Genomic DNA, 21,287 nt, shown 5'->3' with positions numbered 1-21,287 from the left:
CTTTCTTTTTTTAAATTATTCTGGCAACTGCATCTATTTAACTTTCTTGATAGAAAACGACCAGCAGAGGTCAGAAAGATACCAGAATCACTTTAGCATTCTATAGATTCCAGTCCATAGAAATTGTATATCATGAGCACTTGTAGACAATGTTTTTTTCAAATCTTGTATTTTCAGTGATATGACCTCGAAAGCCCTGATTTTATATTAAAAACAGAGCTTTGGGCTATACCTTTGCCCGCTGGAAGGCAATGTTTCTCTCCATGCGTTCCCATACCTAGTGTGTCACGGTGCCTCCATGTTAAAGAACAGTAGATGCTTAAGCACCCAGGCTAAAGTACTGCATAGATAAATACATACATGTAAGGTCCAAAAGGCGAGACCCATTGCATTGCAAATGCTTGTTTCATACGGTCACCAAGTGTCTATGCTGCCATTACTTTATGTTTTCAAAAGCTTAGTCGAATGTTATTCACTTGTTACACGGTCTTGTTAAAGTCAAATTCGTTTTGCAGTTTTTGTAACCTAGGCGTATCCTTTCTAGTCGTTCTTGTTCCTCCGTACCGAGACTGACTCTGATCTTGTGTTTTGCAGATAATCTATGCTGAACAGCCCCTAACTGACAATCAGCGTTCCCTATCTTCCTACGGCTTGAAGGACGGCGATGTGGTTGTCCTGCGGCAGAAGGAGATTGTTGAACCCCGCCCAGCAGCTCCGCTCCCAGGTGAGAGATCTGCGGCTAGACATGCAGGGCATTGTATACTTTGAAAGGACACGTCTCTTTGCATTTTTTTTTAAATAATAGGATTATTTCTGCATACTGCAGTAGTAATACTTCTGAGCTTACCTCCCCAGGCTGTCACACAGTTGTATTTTCAGATGTGTCACAACTAGTGCAAGTAAACCGTGACGTTATCATTGTGGGACAATACCCTGAAAAGGGCTCCAGATATCTGAAAAAGCAATTGTTAATGAAACGTAAAAGTAGTGTGTTGATTATTAAGTACGACGTTGAGAGTCCAGTTTTGGGACAAGCAGTCCCACACACTCCCGTGTACGCTCTGTTCATTTTAATATGTTCGGTAGGAATTTCCATGTCACTGTTCAATTAATCTGTTTTTAACTTTTTAGTGTAGCGTGTTAACTGTGTGTCTGCTACACATTTAACTTAAATAAAATAGTTTAATTCCCATAACATTGTTTTGAATGGAACAATGTAATGGGAATTAAACCAACTATTGCTGAAGACTTTTTATAGGTTAGTGGTGACTCCGGGTCAGAAAGATGAGTTCATTAGTCTGAAATAAACGGTTACCTGCTGGCCAGTGTTATTGTTGAGGTGATACAGCAACTGAGTAAGTAGTTCATGTGTCCTGATTCAGCTGAAAAGTATCATTCTTGTAACGTGGAGCTTATTTGTGTGCTTTTGTTTTAGTAATCGAATTACAGTAGAATAGACATTCATGCACAGGTGAATATTAGAGGACTCCTTGCTAGCACATTGAGAACATAGCAGCCTTTTGTTATAAAGGTATGCCAAAGTTTGTAGAAATGCACCAGTGTAGTCACAGTGTTTGGGAGCAGGTGGAGTGATCGGTTAGAATGAATTGACATGACTATGTTATTTGCATTTATATAGCGCTTACTACCCCATACGAGGCGTCAAAGCGCGTTTTCGGATTAGTGGTGGATTAGTCAAGTGAAAATATTAAAGTAATTTAAGTGGCAGATAGGTTAGTCAGTTATTTGGATTGAGAATGATAGCGCAGGTTTAGAGAATGGAAAAAGGTTTGCATTTATATAGCAGTTGCTATCCCTGAGGAGGTGTTAAAGTGCTTTTTCGGGTATTAGTAGTGAATAAGTATTGTGAAAGATTCAATTAATTTGAGCGGTGGACATGTTAGCCTGTTATTTGGATTGAAAAGGATAGTGGAGGGATAGAACGGAACGATTTAGAGTTTTTTTTGTTTTGGAGCTTATAGCAGTAGGAGGAGGTTTGGGATGAGTAAAAAGGAGGAGGAGGAGTGGGGAACGAGCAAAAGGGAGGTGGAGGGCGAAGAGTCAGAGGGTGGGTTTAGATAGGCTTGTTTTGGGGGATCGGAATAGTAAAAAGAGGTATGAGATGATGCAAGGAGGGTTGGAGTAGGGAAGAGTCTTGAAAGGGTTATTTTGGGGATCATAGTTTAGTGGTATGGGGTCTGGGATGAAAAAGAGTGGAGGTAATGGATATAATGATAGAGGTATAGGGTGAGAAATAGTGTAGTACAATGGAAAGAGTAGTAGAAAGAGGTTTTAGATGAGTCTGAGATGAGCTAGAGGATATATTGAGAGCGGTATAGGGTGACAAATAGGGTAGTGCATAGGCTATGCTGAATTAGAAGAAAAGTACTAAATAAGTAAAAGTAATAAATATATAGATCCAAAAGTAATAAAGACTGATCCATAAGTACATGGAAGGTATATAGATGCATAAAGGAAGGTAGTATATGTAGATTAAAGATGCATTAGATAAACTCTGGCTTTCAAGTGTTGTACTTTAAATTAGTTTTTTTCATGTGTGTGTGTATGTATATATATATATATATATATATATATATATATATATTTGTAGATCAATAGTGAAGCAATTATAGATAAATAGTTATGATAAAAAAGATGTACTTATTTATGTAGTCACATATACATGCATACATAGAATAATGTAACTATCAGTAATATGTACATTTGTTAAGCAGAACTAATGTATCTATATAAATACTTTTTTAAACTTTAGTATTCTAATCATTTAAACAAAGCAATACACATATCATATATAGGTACATATATGTATAGTAGAAATAAATGCTTCTATACAGAGAGATATGCTGTATTTCCATCTGTTTGCATATGGTGGTTATGTGGGGAAGAGCCAATTCTTGAGTAGTTTTCTGAAGATATGGGTAATCCGTGGACCTTATGTTGGGGGGGGGGGGGGGTAAAGAGTTCCATAGCTTTGCTGCTTGAACAGAGAATTATGTGCCACCCATTGCTTTTTCTTGTATCTTGGGATTTTGAGGCAAGGTGTCACTCTAGAGCGGAGATTCCTTTGTTGGATGTTTTTGGTGGTTTTATTCCTGATGAAGAATGCTCCTGGTCCATCTATTTCTTTGTGGGTGATACAAAGCTACTTGAACGTGCTTTTCTGGCTACTGTTAACCAATCCCAGGGCTGTCAAGGCAGATATGGTCTTGCGGTTTTATATGTAAGAGTAGTCTGGAGGCCGAGTTCTGAATCCATTGTAGTCTTTTCATGGTTGATAAAGGTGATCCATGGTAGAGGCTATTGGCATAATTGAGTTTGGACAAAAAAAGGGAGATGGTAACCTAGATCTTGTGTGGAAATCCCTTATGGGGGAAGATTCTTCGCATAGCTTTTATAGTAACAAAGCTTGTTCTTGCTAGTTTGTCCTCGTGGGCATTCATCAATAGCTTGGAGGGGAAACATCCTTTACAATGCAACTTTTACCACGCAGTACCTTTTACAACGCAGGTTTTTCAACGCAAGTCATTACAGCGACTTGCGCTGGGGGGCGCTCTAGGATAGGTAATACTTAAATTTACTATCCAACACCTTCCCTACTATCCACGGGGACTGGAGTTGGAATAGTAAATTAGACTATTCACTATCCAGCACCCCCCAACACAAGTCGTTGTAACGACTTGCGTTGAAAAACCTGCGTTGTAAAGGCATGCGTAGTAAAAGCATGCGTTGTAACAACGTACATCCGCTTGGAGTCCATGGTCATTCCAAGGTTTCTTAATTCCTTTGATATTTTAGGCGGTGTTCCCAGATCATCAGGCCACGCGGCGAGCGGGTCATGTTGTTTCCAATCGCCACACATGAGTATTTCCCGTTTTGGAAGCATTCAATTTGAGATGGCTCCTGGTCATCCATTGATACATGGCTCTGATACAACTGAAAATTGGCGAGTTTCCAACGTCTTTGGGGTAGTGCAGTTGAAGGCGTGTTTGTGTTTAATCTGCATAGTTACAGCAAGTGAGGTAAAATTGATTGATCAGTGCCGGTGATGACTTCATGTAGATGTTTAAAAGCATGGGCCAGTTAATCGACTTGAGGGACCCCTGCTTTTGTGAAGTACGGTTTGGACGAGAAAGGTGGGGTATGGATGACATTAGTTCTGTCGCGAAGGTAGGATGTGAGCCAGTGTAAAGCAGTCCTCTCTATGCCGGCTTCGTAGAGTCTTTGTAGCAGAGTGTCATGGTCAACTGTGTCAAAGGCCGCTCAGAGATCCAAGACAAGAAGCGCAGGAACCCCGTTGCAGTCAATTGTGCTCTTTAGGTCAGCCCAGATGGCAAGGAGGGCAGATTCTGTGCCTTTTCCTTGACTGAATCCTGTTTGGAAGTCTGAAAGTATGGCATTCTCTTCAATGAATTGTGACATCAGCTACTTAGCTTGTTCTGAGCAAAGTATCTGTTGTGCAGACCAAAACTTTAGATGTGGGCCCCAGTGTGATGCAGTGCTGTTGTTGCTAAAAAGAATGACATGTTCATTTAAATCCTTATACCGTTTTATGACTGCAGTTGAGTTGTAGAAGAGTAGTCTTGAGTTTGACTGAGATAATCAGCAGCTACACCTTGGGTCTGGATTTCTTAGTGTTACTTGTTTATATGTTAATGTGAATCACAATAGTCCTTGAATAGTAGTCTGTGTTTGTTTATTGATGTGTTAGTTCAGCTCTGAAATTATTGGACTGGAAGGCAATTGGTCGACAGTAATCTAGTGGGATAAATCTTTGCAGCAAAGGAGAGTGGAGATCCAAGACTGAATCACTAAATTAAAACTGTGAAACTGGCTTAGATTATTTTATCATGTAGTGTTCTTTTCTCTTTCTTCACTGCAACACTAATACTGATAATTAATTTTTTGACAGGTGTGCCCAGGATAGACTTCAGTAGCATTGCTGTGCCTGGGACCTCTGTCCAGCATTCGATGAGACCCCAGCGCCCATCCCCTCCTGACTCGACTACATCTCCTCAGGGACTGGACAATCCTGCCATGCTGCGGGAGATGCTACTTAGCAACCCGCATGAACTTTCTCTGTTGAAGGAGCGCAATCCACCTTTGGCTGAGGCTCTGCTCAGTGGTGACCTCGGTAAGCTTTGGATCTAAACAATTTGAGCTATCATCTAGTTAAGCTAGAAACCTAACTGAGCCGGATTTTAACCCAAGCAGAATGTTAATGCAGATATGGTCTATGGTGCTTTTTTTTAATAGAAAATGTTCTTCACACTTCTTGGAGTATCCTTTCATAGAGAGAGCTATCCTTTAATTTATTTTCAGTGTAGTTTAATGTCCCTGAATGTGGAATACATGCTTTGAAATGGCGATCTGACATATCAAGTAGATTATATGAAATGAAAATTATCTGGTAATTTAAGCTGATCATGCCTAATGGTTTTAATGTTACAGAGAAATTTACCAAAGTGCTGTTAGAACAGCAGCAGGAAAGGGCCAGGCGGGAACAGGAAAGGATTCGTCTTTTCTCTGCGGATCCCTTTGACCTCGATGCGCAGGCCAAAATTGAAGAAGACATCAGGTAATTCAGGTGTTGTGACTTCGTATTGCCTCGCTTTTCTTTTGGTGTCAAGTCAAATATTATGGAATACCATGTTCCTTGTTACCTACTTACATTCAAGAGTTGTTCCTTCTTGACGCATGTAAATGCTATTTGTTTGCTGGGCTCCATACTGCCATTTGGGCAGTTGTGTCTCCTTGCAATAATCTATAGCACAGTTTATCAGTCTGGTGTTTGCCCATGATGCTTCTTTGCTCCATATTTCTTTCACATATTTTTAGGTTTCGCTTACACAGCGTGCAAGCGCTGCTTAGGAGGGACCTCTTGAAATCGCTCCGGGCTTTTGTGGAAACTCGTGCATGTTCTGCACTATTTCCAATGGGCCCTTATGCATGTGCGGCATTTGCCTTGCGGGAGCGAGCAGCGTCGCCATCTGTTTGCAATTATCATTCCCGCCACTGCTCACTCCCGCAAGGTAAACGCTGTGCATGCACAACTTTAACTTTCGCAGCGCTTGTCTTACTTTCTATAACTGAAACTGTCATGCTCATGATGAGTGTTTGCAGTTCTTAAATTCGATTCTCTTTAATACCTCAAGATGTCACTGTTGCTCTAGTTTACTGCTCTCACACTAAGTAAAGTTGCCGAAGGCAAACCGGTAGCAGATAAGGAATGTTCAAGAATTTTAAGTTGTTCACAGACTTTCATCACTCAAATGCCACCCTCTGTTCAGAACCAGATTTGGAGCTGGATCCTCAGCGGATCTACACATAAGAGCTCCTCCCCAAGTTCAGATGTAGTCGCGACAACGTAACTCACAAACTAAAGTTGGGGGAATGTTCTCAGACAGGTTCTCATAAAGCGGGGTTAAACTATTTTCTGTCCTGTACACATCAGCCATCTTAACACGCCCATATTATGTTTTAATTGGAATATTAAAAGACAAGATTAAAAGGAAGGGGTGAAACTCAATAATGAGGCTGCTGGACTTATCGAAGGGACTTGGTAGCCCTCCGCGAGTATGTCGCTCCAAAAAACAAGATCCCTGTCGCTAGCCAGCAATCTGCGGCAATGGACTCGTGGGAGGAACTCCCAAAGGCCACCCATGTTTGCATGGCAAGTTCCAACATTCTTCTTCCTGAAAAATGGAGATGTGGAATGGCAAGTGCTCTTGGCGATTGTACTGAGCTGTCACTTTAAAGACCTCAGTCAGGCCAGGTTTCTGTCCTTCAGGTGTGTCCCCCACAAGATTCCTTACCAAACTCATTTCACTTTGCTATGTCGTTCCACGGTTGGTGGTGGTACAATGGACTCTCTACTTTGAGATGACTTCAGTTCTGGGCTTCTGTTGTCAGGGTCTCCCTCTGCGCCCCTGCCTCCCCGAAGCCTATCACAGGGAGGACATTGGGGGATGTAGGCGAAGCCCAACCTGCAGTCAGTTCCTCATAACAGATTTTCACTTTCGTTTGGTAAAAGAAGAACCGGAAAAGCGCTACTCACACAGCCAAAGGATAGTGTCTCAGGATTGTGCACTTCTTAGTTGGAAATGGTGTAGGAGAAGCAGGGCAGGGTGAAGGTCTGTTTTTATCACCCAGGTAAAAATAACTAAAGCTTGTCCTTTGCTCTCGGTCCTTCTGTTCATGTCTTCAAAGCCAGTAAAGTATCTTTAGGACATCACTCTTTCCAACATTAATATCAGAAAACTTATTTAATTAGTTGTTTTGCTGTCGTACAAGGAGACCTGCAAAATTCGCCCACTTGTTGTCCCCTGGAAAAGGGTTATCTTTGAGAACAACTTGATGAAAGCCCCAACTGAATAGCTTCGAGTCTCCTCCAAGTAAGAGACAGATACTCCCTGACTCTATTATCTGAAGGGTGCTTGCTCACCCTAGGTTGGGGATGTTTGGGCTCTTCTGAGGCCTCCCAGACCTCAAATGTGGCGTCTTGGTGAGGACCTTTTTTGACGATCTGCAGGTAGCAGGTACTGCAACACACCACACACACTTCATGGGTCTTCCTCTGAGGTGGTGGCTTTGCTGTGGATAAAGGACTGCAGTGGTATTACACATGGGAAACTTGCAGACTGCCACCAGATCTTGGCAAACCAATCTTACTGTAATTGTTTTATAAAGCTCTAGGAATGGAGCATGGGGAAGGCCTACTGTGTAATATGATTACTTTATATGGGGTACCTGATTCTAGGACAGATTTTCTGACCGTTGCTAACCTTCAACATTTTGATGTAGCAGAGGCAAAACTTGTTGAACGATAACTGATATAAAGACACTTTTCCATTGTGACCCTGGGGGTCATTTTGTGACTCCATGTTGCACTATTTTACATCATTAGTAGACTTGGATGCCACGAGTAAGCTGGGCTGGATGATGCTGCAGCCCAGTTTTAGAATTCGTGCTGTTTTCTCTCTCCATGTTCTCTGATGGTGAAGTGCTGAAAAGAAATTTTCTTGGTCCATTTATTTCATCGCTGACTAAGGGTGAGAAATGTTAAAATGCAGTGAGTTTCAAGCATGCTTTAGTTTTGCTAACACGTCTGTGTGTAGTCTTGCTAGCAAGCATTCATTTTGTCTGTACTGATGAAGTCAGTAAGTTGTAAAGGGGATGTCAGTGTTCAGATGCAGCGATTAATCCCTTAATTGTGAGGGTAGTGGCCCTGGAGGCATTGTTGCTGTTTGCTTAACAGATATTTGCAAGATGAGTTGTCTGGACTGTTACACCCAGCCTGACGAGGTTTTTACCTATATGGATCCCTGCGTTACCAAAGCCCCCTTCTGCCAAATCTTTAACTTGACATTGACTCAGACATCCCACTTCCCGACCTAAGGGCTTTGCCTTAAATGGTTGACACTTTGTTCAGGCCCTCCACGGGATTTCATTGCCAACCCTCTGTGATCTAAATTTCACCATTGTTGTACACATCTAAGGAATTGAACAACTTGCCTCCATGTACATTATCATGCTTGTGTAATATGTGCAACTCCTCGGTTGACCATCAATATAAATCCTCAACGACCTAGCACGGCATGAATTTAAATTGAACATGTGGCAGTACCTGTAAATTTCACTACTTTACTGAACTTTCCTTAGATTAAAAAAAAAAGTGATATTGACTCGCTCTCTATTTCAGTCATGGGATTGAGATCCAGATTCCGTCCCACAGACGTGTCTGAATAAAGGTTGTGAAAGAGTTAAGGTCTGAAAGGCAACGATTTTATTACGTTATAATCTGTTTGACTTTAAGTACATTCTTATGAAAATCCCACATTCTGTTGTGTGCCTGGCTACTAGTGATCAGTTCCTCCCCAGATATTATGTTCCACAGTTCAGATTTGGATCCAACAGATGCTGTTGCAACCTTTGTGACGCAGGCAGGACTTTATGTATGACAGCGGAGATCCTGCTGTAGACAGGGCCCCACCTTTGCACCACCTGGCTTGAGGTATAGTTAAATGGATAGTAAAACGTTTACAACCTTAGTAAGAGCTTAAAATAGTGTGCAATATTGAATATCCTTTGCGGAATGCACGTGTTTTATGAAGGGTATTTATGTATCTCAGAGATAGCATCAAGGATCAGGATATCACTTTTCATAGCAATGCACAATAAGCATAGTTTGAATTTATTTCTGTGGGCCTAAAGTACATATATTGCAAGTCTTTATCTCCAAATGCCTTCTTTCCTCCAGACGAGGCTTGTCTCGTTCCATGTCTAGTTGGTGGCTTTTTGTTGGTCGTGTTATTCTTGATAATGCATTGCCACCCCATTTATGCAGGGCCTCTTTTGCTAATGTTGTGTTAGTGTTATTCAGCTGTTTCATGGAGATACTAGTATTTTACAGAATGTTGCAGATTGTGTAGCATGCTATGATAAAACGAAATGAACTGGATCGGAGTGTTTTAGTATGTAGTTATTTTCATGATGGTGTTTGTCTCTGTGTTCAGTATTATTTCCATAGTGATTAGATTTGCATGCCATTTTGTCAGACATTTTGGTGTATCCTGTTGCTCTAAGTCTAGTTGTAGCTTCCTCCGTTTTTTAGTTCTTGCTTCTACCGGTTGCAGCAGCGTCATGTGATTTTAGTTAATTCCTAAAAGGGTTGCTTCAGATCTAAATATATGTATATATTTTATTTATTTATTAAGTTTTGAACAAACAGATTTACAGCAGTAGGCAGTATTGCAATTGCATTACAAGGAAGCTCAACATCTACTTGGAAAATGCACCGGTTATCCAAGGGTTTGTTATAATCGGCCCTGCATAACCTTCGCTGCTACTAAGCGTTTTTCTCTTGTCCCCGTGCCTTCCGTACATAGAGAAAGAAATGGGCATTCCAACATGTACCTTTAACAAGAGTATAACATTTTAAGAAAGAACAAATTGCTCATTGAGTGTCTTCCTGGCTACAATTATATCTAACAAGTGCGGCAATGTGCGAGGGACACCAGAGGGTCCTGAGGGGGAGGGCATCCATCATCATTCACACACACATTCACACTCCCATCCTGTCCTTGTTTGTCCATCCTGAGTGTCTCAATACGGGAAGCTAGCTACCACTTCTGCTATAGCTCCGCAATTGGTATAATGCGAAGACTGCTTGATTCTTCAGTCCACAGTGCAACCCTTTCTTTTGCAGCTCCTGTTCCTACCTCTATCAGCCATGTACTGTGAGGCTGGCCATGTGGTGATCTTTAGTGGCGTGCTATGTCTCCACAAGCTATTTCCAGAACCAAGTATAGGAACCTATCTCCTACTTTTTTCCTCTGTCCGACTAACCAGGCATAGCTCTGCTGTACAGAGTTGTGGATGACAGAGTACGCTCCAGGTCTGCCGCCATCCGTGCTCAAGATCCCTCTGACTGGGCAACCCCATACCTTATTTAACAAGCATTTACAATGCAATGGTCTCGGCATCATTAAAGGTAGAGCTATTGGCATTGCTCATGATTTTTTTTTTTAAATCATCAATAAATGGCATTGTCATTTACATTTCCAATAGCTTAATCGTTAAATAAATGGCATTGTCATTTACAATGCCAATAGCTACACCCTACACAGAGCCACCCTCATACAGACAGAGCCACCCACACATAGAGCCAGCTAAAAAAAAAAATGGCATTGTCATTTACATTCAATGATACAACAGAGTTGATGGGATGCACACCTGCTTTTCAGATCGACCAATTTTTCAAAATGTACTCCAAAGTTGCGTGCATACTAGGAAAGTGCCATGCCCATTGGCGCGAAGCTGATATAGAAAACAGTATGGGGCGATTTGACGCCCCATTCCCAGTTGCACAGCCGTGATTGCAAATTAATGCTCCAATGTAAACAATCCTTTGATTTCTTAAATTTCAACGATTTTAATTCAATTCTTTTCCATGTACTCTGTTTTTTTGCACCACGTGCAGGTTATCATGCTGTTTTAAAAGCTTCTCATGCTCAAGCCTGCCCATCCGGACCTTGTTCAAGAACACGAAGGAAACGCATGAATAATCCGAAACAGTTTTCTTTATTTCCACCCAATGCATTTCGGTCTTTATAAGACCTTCGTCAGGGGTAACTGCGAATATCCATTAAAAAAACAGCCATTACTATATGTATTACAACCATATTGCAAAAAACAAACCATCAAATATTGTCAAAATCATACTTTTTCCGTAACTCATTTCAAATTATATTTCTCACATCAACAAGTGCCCTCATGCTATGTTCGCCAGTAACAGAAACCTCCCACCGTGTCTTAATTAATTTCACTCTATTTGCGCCTTCCATGCCTCCCCCTGCTTTCGTGCTGAGAACCATTCTCTCACTGTCAACCATTTAACCACCGTTTCCCTCCTTTTCCTCACTCAAACAACTCATACCTTCTATCGCGCTAAAACAACTCGCAAACTTTACAAATCCCTACCTCACTTCACACTTTCACCACTTTCAAACGGAACTCACACATTCCACGCATACTCTGTAACAACATTATCCATCCCTCGCATGCTAAAACCACAGACACTTAATCATTCAAGTTAACCAACGTTCCTCACATGGCTCATCCCTGAGTCCGACACTATTTAATATCTACGTGTCGGACCTTGCAAATGTCATCAAAGCATTGGGATGAGCCTGACCTCCTACGCCGATGACACCCAATTGGTACTGGCTATCAAAGGGGACGGGGATGAAGTGGCCAATCGATTCACGAGAGGAATGATGGCAATAGGTGACTGGATGGCCATAAATTGTCTGAAACTCAATTCAGAAAAAACTGAAGTGGTCATCTTCGGTCACCTCTCCCCGGGCTGGTCACCTGTCTGGTGGCCACCATCTTTCGGTCCCCCGCCGAGTCCAGCTAGCAAAGTGAGAAATCTAGGCGTCGTCTTCGATGCTGGCCTCAATTTTATGGCACATGTGAATAAAACTGCGGCTTCAGCTCATATGAAATTGAGAATGATTAGGAAAATACTACCTTTCCTACCGAACACGGCCGGGAAAACACTGGTCAGCTCACTAGTCCTGTCCTCCTTGGACTATTGTAACGCTCTATTCTTAAATGCCCAAGTCCGAGTGACAAATAAGATGCAGTCAATCCAAAATGCAGCCGCACGAATGCTGGCTGGGATCCCCAAGTTCGCACCAGTTACAAACATCATTAGGGATCTCCATTGGCTCCCGATACGCAGCCGTATCAAATTCAAATCGCTGTGTATTGTTTACAAGTCACTCAATAATCAAGGTCCCCACTTTCTCAAACAGAATCTTCTCCATCATGTCCCAACCCGATCTCTTCGTTCCTCTATTCAGAACTTCTTGGCTGTGCCTTGCACTAGAACAGTCACCTGGGGCGACAGGCGTTTCCTGGTTGCCGCCCCTAGACTCTGGAACACCCTTCCTGCACATATCCGAGCAAGTCCCTCCCTGTTCACATTCCGCAAACAGCTAAAGACGTGGTTATTTGACCAATAGCCTTGTATATCTTCTTTACCCCAGTTGCTGATCCATCCCTTAACTAGCGCCGAGACGCCCACGGGTATTCGCCGCGCTCTACAAATGTCAATAAATAAATAAATAAATACATTTTGCACTAGCATCGCACTGCCTTTTCTTGATCTAGATGTATCTAGTACTATCTAGTACTTACTTATTTCTACTTATCATGTAACGCGCTCTGATACTCGCAAGAGTCTGGTTCGCGCTATATAAAACCTTCAAAATAAATGTAATAGAGTAGCTGTTCCAGATTCAAAGATGTGATCGGTGATAGCTCTAGTGATGTGAAAAGCTATGTCATCAATGATATGTAATGTCACAGTTGGAACAATATTTAGTGAGAAGTTTGTTGGTAGATAGAAACATGGAAGGATCACCATCGTGAATTGATGAAAGGGTCCCTAACTGATGTGAACTCCTGTTGCCTGCCTACCCTGTGCCAAAATTGCCTCAAATGCAGTTAACAGTTCTAAACTATGGTAGAAGCAGCAAAGCTGGAGATATCACACCAGCTTTGTTCATTTTACATTACCACCTTCAGGTAGTATGCTGTGAGCAAAACACATGTTTGTGTTTAGTCAAGGTACAGGCATGATTTTTATCACAGAGAATGTCTGCTCCGATTTATTTGGGGACGCCTTTGATAGCAGAGCACTTCCTATGGGTGTAAATCATTTACACTACGCTCTGTTTTTATGATCTGTGCCCCAGTATTGTACCAGAACAGGGGTCTTCATTTGCTTGTAAACTGAATTTAAAAGGCAAAGGCTTCATTTTTAATTTTGTCTTTTTTTGTTTTATGTTTTGAGTTTCAGAAAGACAGGCAGTAGTAAATTATTGTCTGTTGCTTTTACTATATGGCTGATTCAGCTGATAATAAATACGTCTCGGGATTTTGTTTCCTTCTCCTGAATCGCGATTTGCTAATCTTGCATCCTATATGGCTCTGTTGTTCACTCCTGCATATTTTAATTTGGTCTGCTATTATTTACACTCTGACTTTTATTTGTTTAAGACAACAAAACATCGAGGAAAACATGACTATTGCGATGGAGGAAGCTCCAGAGAGCTTTGGACAGGTAGTGATGCTGTACATTAACTGCAAAGTAAACGGATATCCAGTCAAGGCCTTCGTTGATTCTGGTAAGACATTTTGAGAGGAATTGGTCAGATTATGGTTTTAATCACATTGGATGTGTAGCATTATGTGCCATTATTGTTCTGTTCTCTAACTAAAACTGTATAAAATTGGATTTGATGCAGATAACAGAGGTAAGTCTATTAATGAATCTTGTGGCTGTCCTCTGTATAGATGTACTTTGTTGCATCCACTTCCGTGTCTGGAGAAATGTTTAGGTGCTGCCTCAAAACTGCTTAAGCTGTCTTGGCTACCATAGGTTTAATAAAAAAAAATCATAATACTATTACATACTTGCAAATCTATGTTGGTAACCTTGAGAGCGATCTCTCCTTCCTAACCCTCAATTGATATTTTCAGGTTTCAGCCACGATTTGGTTTTACCAAACACCGGCTTTAGCAAGTGGCATTCGGTCTGGCCACTTTATCCAATGGTTGTCCTGCACTTTAAATGATATTTTACTGGTGTGCCTGGGCTTCTGTTTCACTCCATTATTTTTATGATTGCCAATGTCTTTTTTTGTAATCCAAGTTCGGTGACAAAAAACTGAGTCTCTTAGAGTGTATTCAAGAGATTGGAGTGCTTCACCATGTGATAAGTAGCTGGTCAGCCGATGCCAGCGCTCCATGTCCAAAATGCACAGTGCACCATTTAGAATTGCTGTATCCAGAACTCTAGCGCGCCCTCATCTAGAGGTTTATTTTCCTCTTTGAAATAATTTGATATGCGTCTTTGCAAAGCTCTAAATTGCTTCAGTTACATATTCTCTGGATCCCTGCATACTTCTTTAGTAAAGATGAGACCTTGTTTTTTTTTTAAGCTGTTTGTGACAGTTTCTTGGGCCAGAGAGGGTTTGAGGATTCTTACATGGTACTGTAAAATCATGAGACTGACCTTTGGGAAGTTTTGGGGAAGGATAGTGTCAGAGAATTGGTTTGGTTTTGGCAGGGATACAGAGTCCTTCCTTAAAAGTTGCTGAACTGATGGAAGACAATGGGGACTTGCATCTCTGGTTTGTTTTGCTATTGTCAAGAAATCTTTGGGGGTGTGGAAGGGAAGTGCTCTGTATTTTTCACCTTCTGTATGAAGCAACCAGAGAATGCCTTACTGCTTTCTGAGCGTGATTGGGCATTGTTTCTCGGCTGGGTAGAGTGGTTTAATGTTTAAAACACTGTGTTCATTTTCCAAATTCACTCTCTACTGCAAAGTTGCTTTTATAGCCTCCAGGGTGACACTGTAATCACAGATTTCTTTATTGTTTAAAAGACATTTTCTTTCTTTTCAATGTGCAGTTTTACCTTTTATTAAAGCAGTTTGTGCAACTACTTGTTTTTCTCCTGAGCCTCTTCTCTGCGTTCACACTGTAGTTATGGAAAGTTTGTGCCATACAATACCATTCATTGACAAGCCATACCATACTATACAATGACGGACTATACCATACTACACTATACAGTAACAGTCCATAAGATATGGCGGGGAATAGCATACCATATTATATAATAACAGACCATTCCCTATTATACAATAATAGGCCAAACCATAAAATAATATTCAATAACGAACCATACTGTATTGTACCATTCCATACTATACAATAGCAAGGTATACAATATAATACTGTGAAAAGCCATTCCATAAAATAACAGGCCATACCGTACTGTCCAGTGATAGGTCATGCATATCATTCTATAAGACATTAAAAAAAACAAAGCTAATACATCTTGCATTGGTCAACCAATTGAAACTCAAGTGTGATTTTGGCACACAGGAAGCATGTGAGTTGTGGGTTCTTGATTTTAGGTTTTGTCCGAGACAGCGTATGCACAGTCGCTTGAGGGATCTTTTCATTAAAAAAACACAAAAACTAAAAAGGGCTTATAGCCCACCCAATATTTATAATTGGTTCGCTTCACCGTCTCTCCCATTTCCTTGCTTCTCATTGGTCAGCACATGCAAGTATGGCCTCTTGTTGTGCAGCCAGTTTCATTCCACTATTCGTGCACTTTTCTTTTTTTTTTTTTTACTTTAGTTGTAGTACTCCATAATATTGAATGGATTTACAGTTCTTCTTCCCGCTGTGCGTAGTTGATGGCCTGGCCCACTTCCACCTTCCTCCCACTGTCCATTGTCTTACTGTACACTCCTGCTGTTCCTTGTGTTCATTTTCCCCTCCAGCTGTCTGTTTTCTTGCTGTCTCCTCCTGCTCTCTACCCACTGTCCCTTGTGTTGTTCGACCCCCCCCCCACACCTTCCTCCTGCTGTCCATGTTGAGGCTCCCCTACTTGTCAAAAAAAAAAAGCACTATGACCTGGCCAGCGCTGGCTGTTTTTAGCATTTTTTGTTGCTGCTTGCCTCGTTGTAGTTTTTTGCCCCATAACCCCCTCCTGACGTTGCTTGCTCTGTCCTCCCATCCCCGTTGCTTGCCCCCCACCCCACTAAAAGAAAAATCGGTATGACACTGGTTATGTCCTGGTGCTATTTTGTGTTGCTTTCTTCCTAACCACCGCACCCCAGTTCCACTGCTCTCCCCCCTCCCCAAACTCACCGTCCTTGTTGTTTTGCATGGGTACTGCTGGTTGCTGAGCCCTTCTGGGTGTAAGTGAAAACTGTCAACACTGGCTGCATCATTACATTTTGTTTTTTGCTTCGAGCCATACTGAACAGCTACGGCTATGCTACACAAGCATTTGCAATACAATAGGTCTTGCATTACTGATAGTTTGAGGTATTGGCGTTGCAAATAATAATGCAACGCCATTAGCTCATACTTTCAGTAATGCAAGACCTAGTGCATTGGAAATCCTTGCATAGTGAGCCAGGAACCAGCATTGGTCAACCAATTGAAACTCAAGTGTGATTTTGGCACACAGGAAGCATGTGAGTTGTGGGTTCTTGATTTTAGGTTTTGCCCGAGACAGCGTATGCACAGTCGCTTGAGAGATCTTTTCATTTAAAAAACACAAAAACTAAAAAGGGCTTATAGCCCACCCAATATTTATAATTGGTTGGCTTCACCGTCTCTCCCATTTCCTTGCTTCTCATTGGTCAGCACATGCAAATATTCTAAATATTCATATGGATAATAGTTTAGATCCGGACACTCAAAAACTGCTGGATATTACTTCCGTGCTCGGACTATCTCCTTATGTGGTAGGACCGTCTCATAATAAAGGCCACACATTGGATCAGATTTTTTCTACTCTTCCTATCTGTGTTGACCCTCCCATGCCAGTTTTGTGGTCAGACCATTTTCTCATTACTTTCTCTTTCCCTGCTATGGCTTCATCACGGTCCAAACCTGCTGGGTCGTTAAAGCATCTCTCTAAATCTTTCCATCTTCTTACTAGAGACATGCTATCAAATGCTTTAACAAATTTTCCTTGTCCTACCTCTGACAATGTAGAGGATTACATTACTCTCTTTCATAATTGGCTCGCAGATCGTCTGGAGAGCTTGGCTCCGGCCAAGAAACAAAATTCTGCCGATAAGAGGACATCTGCACCATGGTTTACTCCTCATTTTAAAAAAGCACGACAAGATCTCAAGAAAGCTGAAAGAGTATGGAGGCGATCTTATGATCATTCTGAGAGGCTGAATTTTAAGGCGCTGACTCGAGCCTACCATAAACTAATTTACTGTAATTCTACAGTATTGGCCATTTGTGGTGGGGAATTGACAAGAGCTTTAAGAAGAACATTGGTAATAAATCTCTTGGTACACGTGTTTCTGCCTTAGTATGCCTTAGTATGCCTTTGATTGGTACCGTTTGAGGGGTTTGGGAATCCTTCTAAAAATGTCCTTAAAGGTGAATTGCATCAAAAAATATCTGTTGGTGAGTGAGATATGATTGTCAGGCATGTTGCATATTCAGTTGATGTCTTGGTGTGAGGCGTTTGACTTGCTGTCCTCTTTGTCTCTTTGTCTCACACTACATAATGAAGTAATGTTGAAATTAATGGTCAGCACTTCTCCGATGTACCCTAAAGTTAATTTATAGTCGCATTGGTTGTCCTTAAAAAGAGAAAATCTCAGACTTTGTGGTCACTTTGCATGTTATTCATATACATAAACCTTCCAGTGATAAAAGGATTCAAATATTATACCAAATTCCATCACTGTGTCCTTGTTGGGCTTCACCTTACTACTTTTTCTTTGCATTGCTTTTGCCTCCTCTGGTCCTCGTCACTGTAGCCTTGTTGGGGCTGTCAGTTCATCCTCCCCTGGTTGACTTTCCCTGGCTTCTTCATGACAATATTTTTTCTGATGAAGTAAACAGTAATTAGAACCACAGTGGGACAGTTTCTATAATATTAATGTGAGCCTTCAATAGGTTTTACAATTTCTTTACATATCTTTGTTTTCCATTCATTTGAGAAACCATATTTACATATACTCAACTTTCTCATCCACTCACTTTAAAGGTCTGTTATTGCAAGCATGAAGCTTGTGAAAACATTCACAGCTGTCCTGTTTTCCATTTGTACATTAGTTTATTAAGGCGTTGAACTGCGCTACGGCTTAATGTTGAGAACAGACCAAAATAATGAGTGATCGGTTCAACAATTACTATGTTTTAGATTCATATCATGTTTGTTTGGAATTGCCAGACATTCAAGAACTCTTTCCTCCGTGACCTTGCCTCAGGACTGGGTTCACTGATCCATAAATAGGTTTGTGCGAGATACGGTAAATGCTGTCCCCCTTCAGTACCCTGCAGTTATCCTGTACATTCATTTATTTAACCCCTTCCACGCTGATGATGAGGGTACACCTCTCGTACGCTCATGACGAGCTGAGCTCGTCATGAACCGCGGTATTTACAAAACTCCAGCGCACAGCGGGAAAAGCCGCCGCGCGCATGAGGTGAACATGAATCCATTGTATAAAAGTGAAAAACATTCACTTTTTGAAATGCACAAAACTGAGTTTTGTAACTTCTCTCTTGTATGGATTTCCAACAGTGTATGTATAAATATATCCATATTCACAAATATTTCTTTCTAAACGGTTTTCATTAAAACATTTTCATTGATTCTGTCCTTGAAAGAAATAATGGGCTGACCAGTAGGCTGCTATAAAAATATGTTTTAGTTTGAAAAATATGCCTTGTACACAAGTGCATTCTTTGCATGTAAAAAAAAAAATTACCGCTCACAATTAACAACCTTCAGATTACTTGAGCATACTGTCCAGTCCCTTTTTTGTTGTCACTATAGTTTTTGTTTTGTTGCTGTTTATATAGCACAAACTCGGCCCAAAGGTCTTAGAGCGCTTTACATGAGCATCAGTTGCACTACAGACGGACACCGTGAGATTAAGGGATTTGCCAGGAATCACAGGATGCTTGAGCCACCTGCCAGACTCTAACCTGGTTCTCCAGCGTTGGGTTCGGCTACTCTAGCCATTAAGCCACATTCTCTCGCCTGTCCTTTCAACCATAATAGCGGGCAGCCTGATGTAACTGTGGAATAACTTCAACTTCATACATTTTGAATAGCATTGTTCCGTCCGTTATTTGAATTCTTAATGATAATGTGAACCTTTGTTTCCTGGCCTTATTATCTGCTGTGAGATTTCATTATTTTATTTTACTTCTAGTACAAGTATTAAAATATATTTTCATTACCAGAACGCTACCTCTGATAAATGTTGTAAACAATGATTTTGTTTTCAAGATGCTTTCCTGTATCTGAAAAGAACCTAAGCCCCAATAGTACATCAAATACCTTTTTAGGTCTCGGCAGCTCGCTCAACAAGATTTAATGTTTTGGAGGAGTTTCAGTAAAGGGCTTTAAGTCCCGCCCTCTTTTCCATTGTCTGGCGTCACTGTTTATGCTAAACGGCGGACAGCCATTGGAAAAGAGCTTTTTATGCTGTGTTTTTCAGACGGCCCACTTAGACGGGCTCGCCTGCTTTCTGTGGGTCGCAAAAGGTTTCTTATCTTTATGGGGCTATGTGTTTCAAACACATGGCCCCTCAAAGACGAGCTCCGGCGCGATCCTCTTTTGTTTCTTTCGTTTTAATTTTTGCCCTTGCATCCTTTATTTGACGTCTGTGAGGCGTGCTTTCTAAGTGCATTAACAAAACCTAACTGAGTAAACAGCTACAGGAGAGTGGCAGATAATTGTGTTTACTGGAGATCTCTTCCCTCACTCACATTGAACGTGCATTCCACCGAGGTTCAGCTCCAACTGGCAGTTTGTAGACTTAACAGAAATGCTCCAAAAATAGTCAGATGCAAGATCAGCACTCGGGGACACAGCAAGCTATAAGACGTTCCCTCTTTTTTCCTCAAAACATACGCATAATCTCAGGCACTGATTATGGAATTCCTATAAAATCATCCAAGGTCAGTAGTAGTTTTTACTGCGCAGGCTAAGCCGAGCACTCTGTAACAAGCAACAGGGAAGCTGTAAACCACCCCTGATTTTATACATACTGTCAAATAACCACGTGTCATCATGCATGAAACCGTCTGCTTGTAATTTTTATTGAAGGACCCTTTCAATCTCGGAATTGTAGTTTTGCAATTCCGATGACAAAATGAGGCCTACAGGTCCCAGAATTCAAAGATCGCAAGCACTGCAATAGTGTCCCAGTCAGACCATCTTCAGCCCTGACTTTCCAACCATGTCTGTACCTCCTGCTCACTTTCACCCCTCCACACTGTCTTTAGAAAACAACCAGCTTCGCCCCCTGCAAAGGGCGAGGGGGAGAGTGGGGAAGAGCTTAGATGGGGTTGGTGTGTGTGTGTGGGGGGAAGCTAATGCAACCAGGCTTTAGCGCCCCTGGTTTAATTTGTGCGCTCCTGAGGTACCAGGAAGCCCTGCTTGGAGTATTACGTCATTGGGAGGAATGTGGCCTGTAGTGGCCTCGAGGCCCAGGGGGCGGTGGGCTCACCGTACCCGATTTATGCCAATCTTTTGCTAACCAGCACTTTGGGAGCCGGGACTTTTTTAGCTTCCAGTACGACCTGTGCCCTGACTTGCTTGCCACAATATTGCCTCCACTGGCCACTACAAGGAAAAGATATCTCGGGGCGCGGGCTCGTGGATGCTGCACACGCTGCCAAAGCCACTGTAAATTTGTGAAGGGGCTAAACCAAGTGAACCCTTTGAGGTGGGTCCCTCACCTCATTTCTAAGAAAAATACATCATTTTGCGGTGCACCACCATAGTCAACCAGGGAACAATACTAGACATTGCTAATGACTCCTGTATAGTGCCCAATCTGCCATTAGCGGGGCATGGCGGCGCTTTTATGTCTCCAGTATGTGGAATATACAGAAGTCGTAGTGTCTACATTGTCGAGCTGGATGTGTCTGCTAGTTAGTGCTCAGTTGCTTGGAATGTTAAATTAGACAAGGAAGAAGTGAGGAGCAGCTAGGATGTTAAGTATAGCCAGGGCATAATTTGTAAAATAATAAGTGGGGATGCCCAAAGAGCTGCTCAGAAGCCGGCTGGCGCTATTAAATGCAAGTGCGCCGAATACCAAGGCTCTGTGGCCCTGAAGCCACCTCAGGCCTCTGCCAGACACTGACTGCTCCTGTATCTCACTCTTGCCGATTCCTAAT

At 41.7% G+C, this 21,287-nt stretch overlaps 1 protein-coding gene across 1 annotated transcript in view; it reads left to right on the top strand.

Moving 5' to 3' along the window:
• Positions 1 to 21,287, top strand: part of LOC147710881 (uncharacterized) — a 107,471-nt gene that overhangs the window by 55,504 nt on the left and 30,680 nt on the right. Inside the window, exons 2-5 of the mRNA XM_086921621.1 lie at positions 595 to 724; positions 4,931 to 5,152; positions 5,470 to 5,596; positions 13,588 to 13,715. Of these exons, the coding sequence (XP_086777747.1) occupies positions 595 to 724; positions 4,931 to 5,152; positions 5,470 to 5,596; positions 13,588 to 13,715 (607 nt within the window). The remainder of the gene's footprint in view (positions 1 to 594; positions 725 to 4,930; positions 5,153 to 5,469; positions 5,597 to 13,587; positions 13,716 to 21,287) is intronic.

The sequence above is a fragment of the Lissotriton vulgaris genome, chromosome 5, assembly GCF_964263255.1.
Source record: "Lissotriton vulgaris chromosome 5, aLisVul1.2, whole genome shotgun sequence".
NCBI lineage: Eukaryota > Metazoa > Chordata > Amphibia > Caudata > Salamandridae > Lissotriton > Lissotriton vulgaris.
The sequence above is the reverse complement of the archived record's forward strand: the minus strand, read 5'-3'. Positions and strand labels throughout refer to the sequence as shown.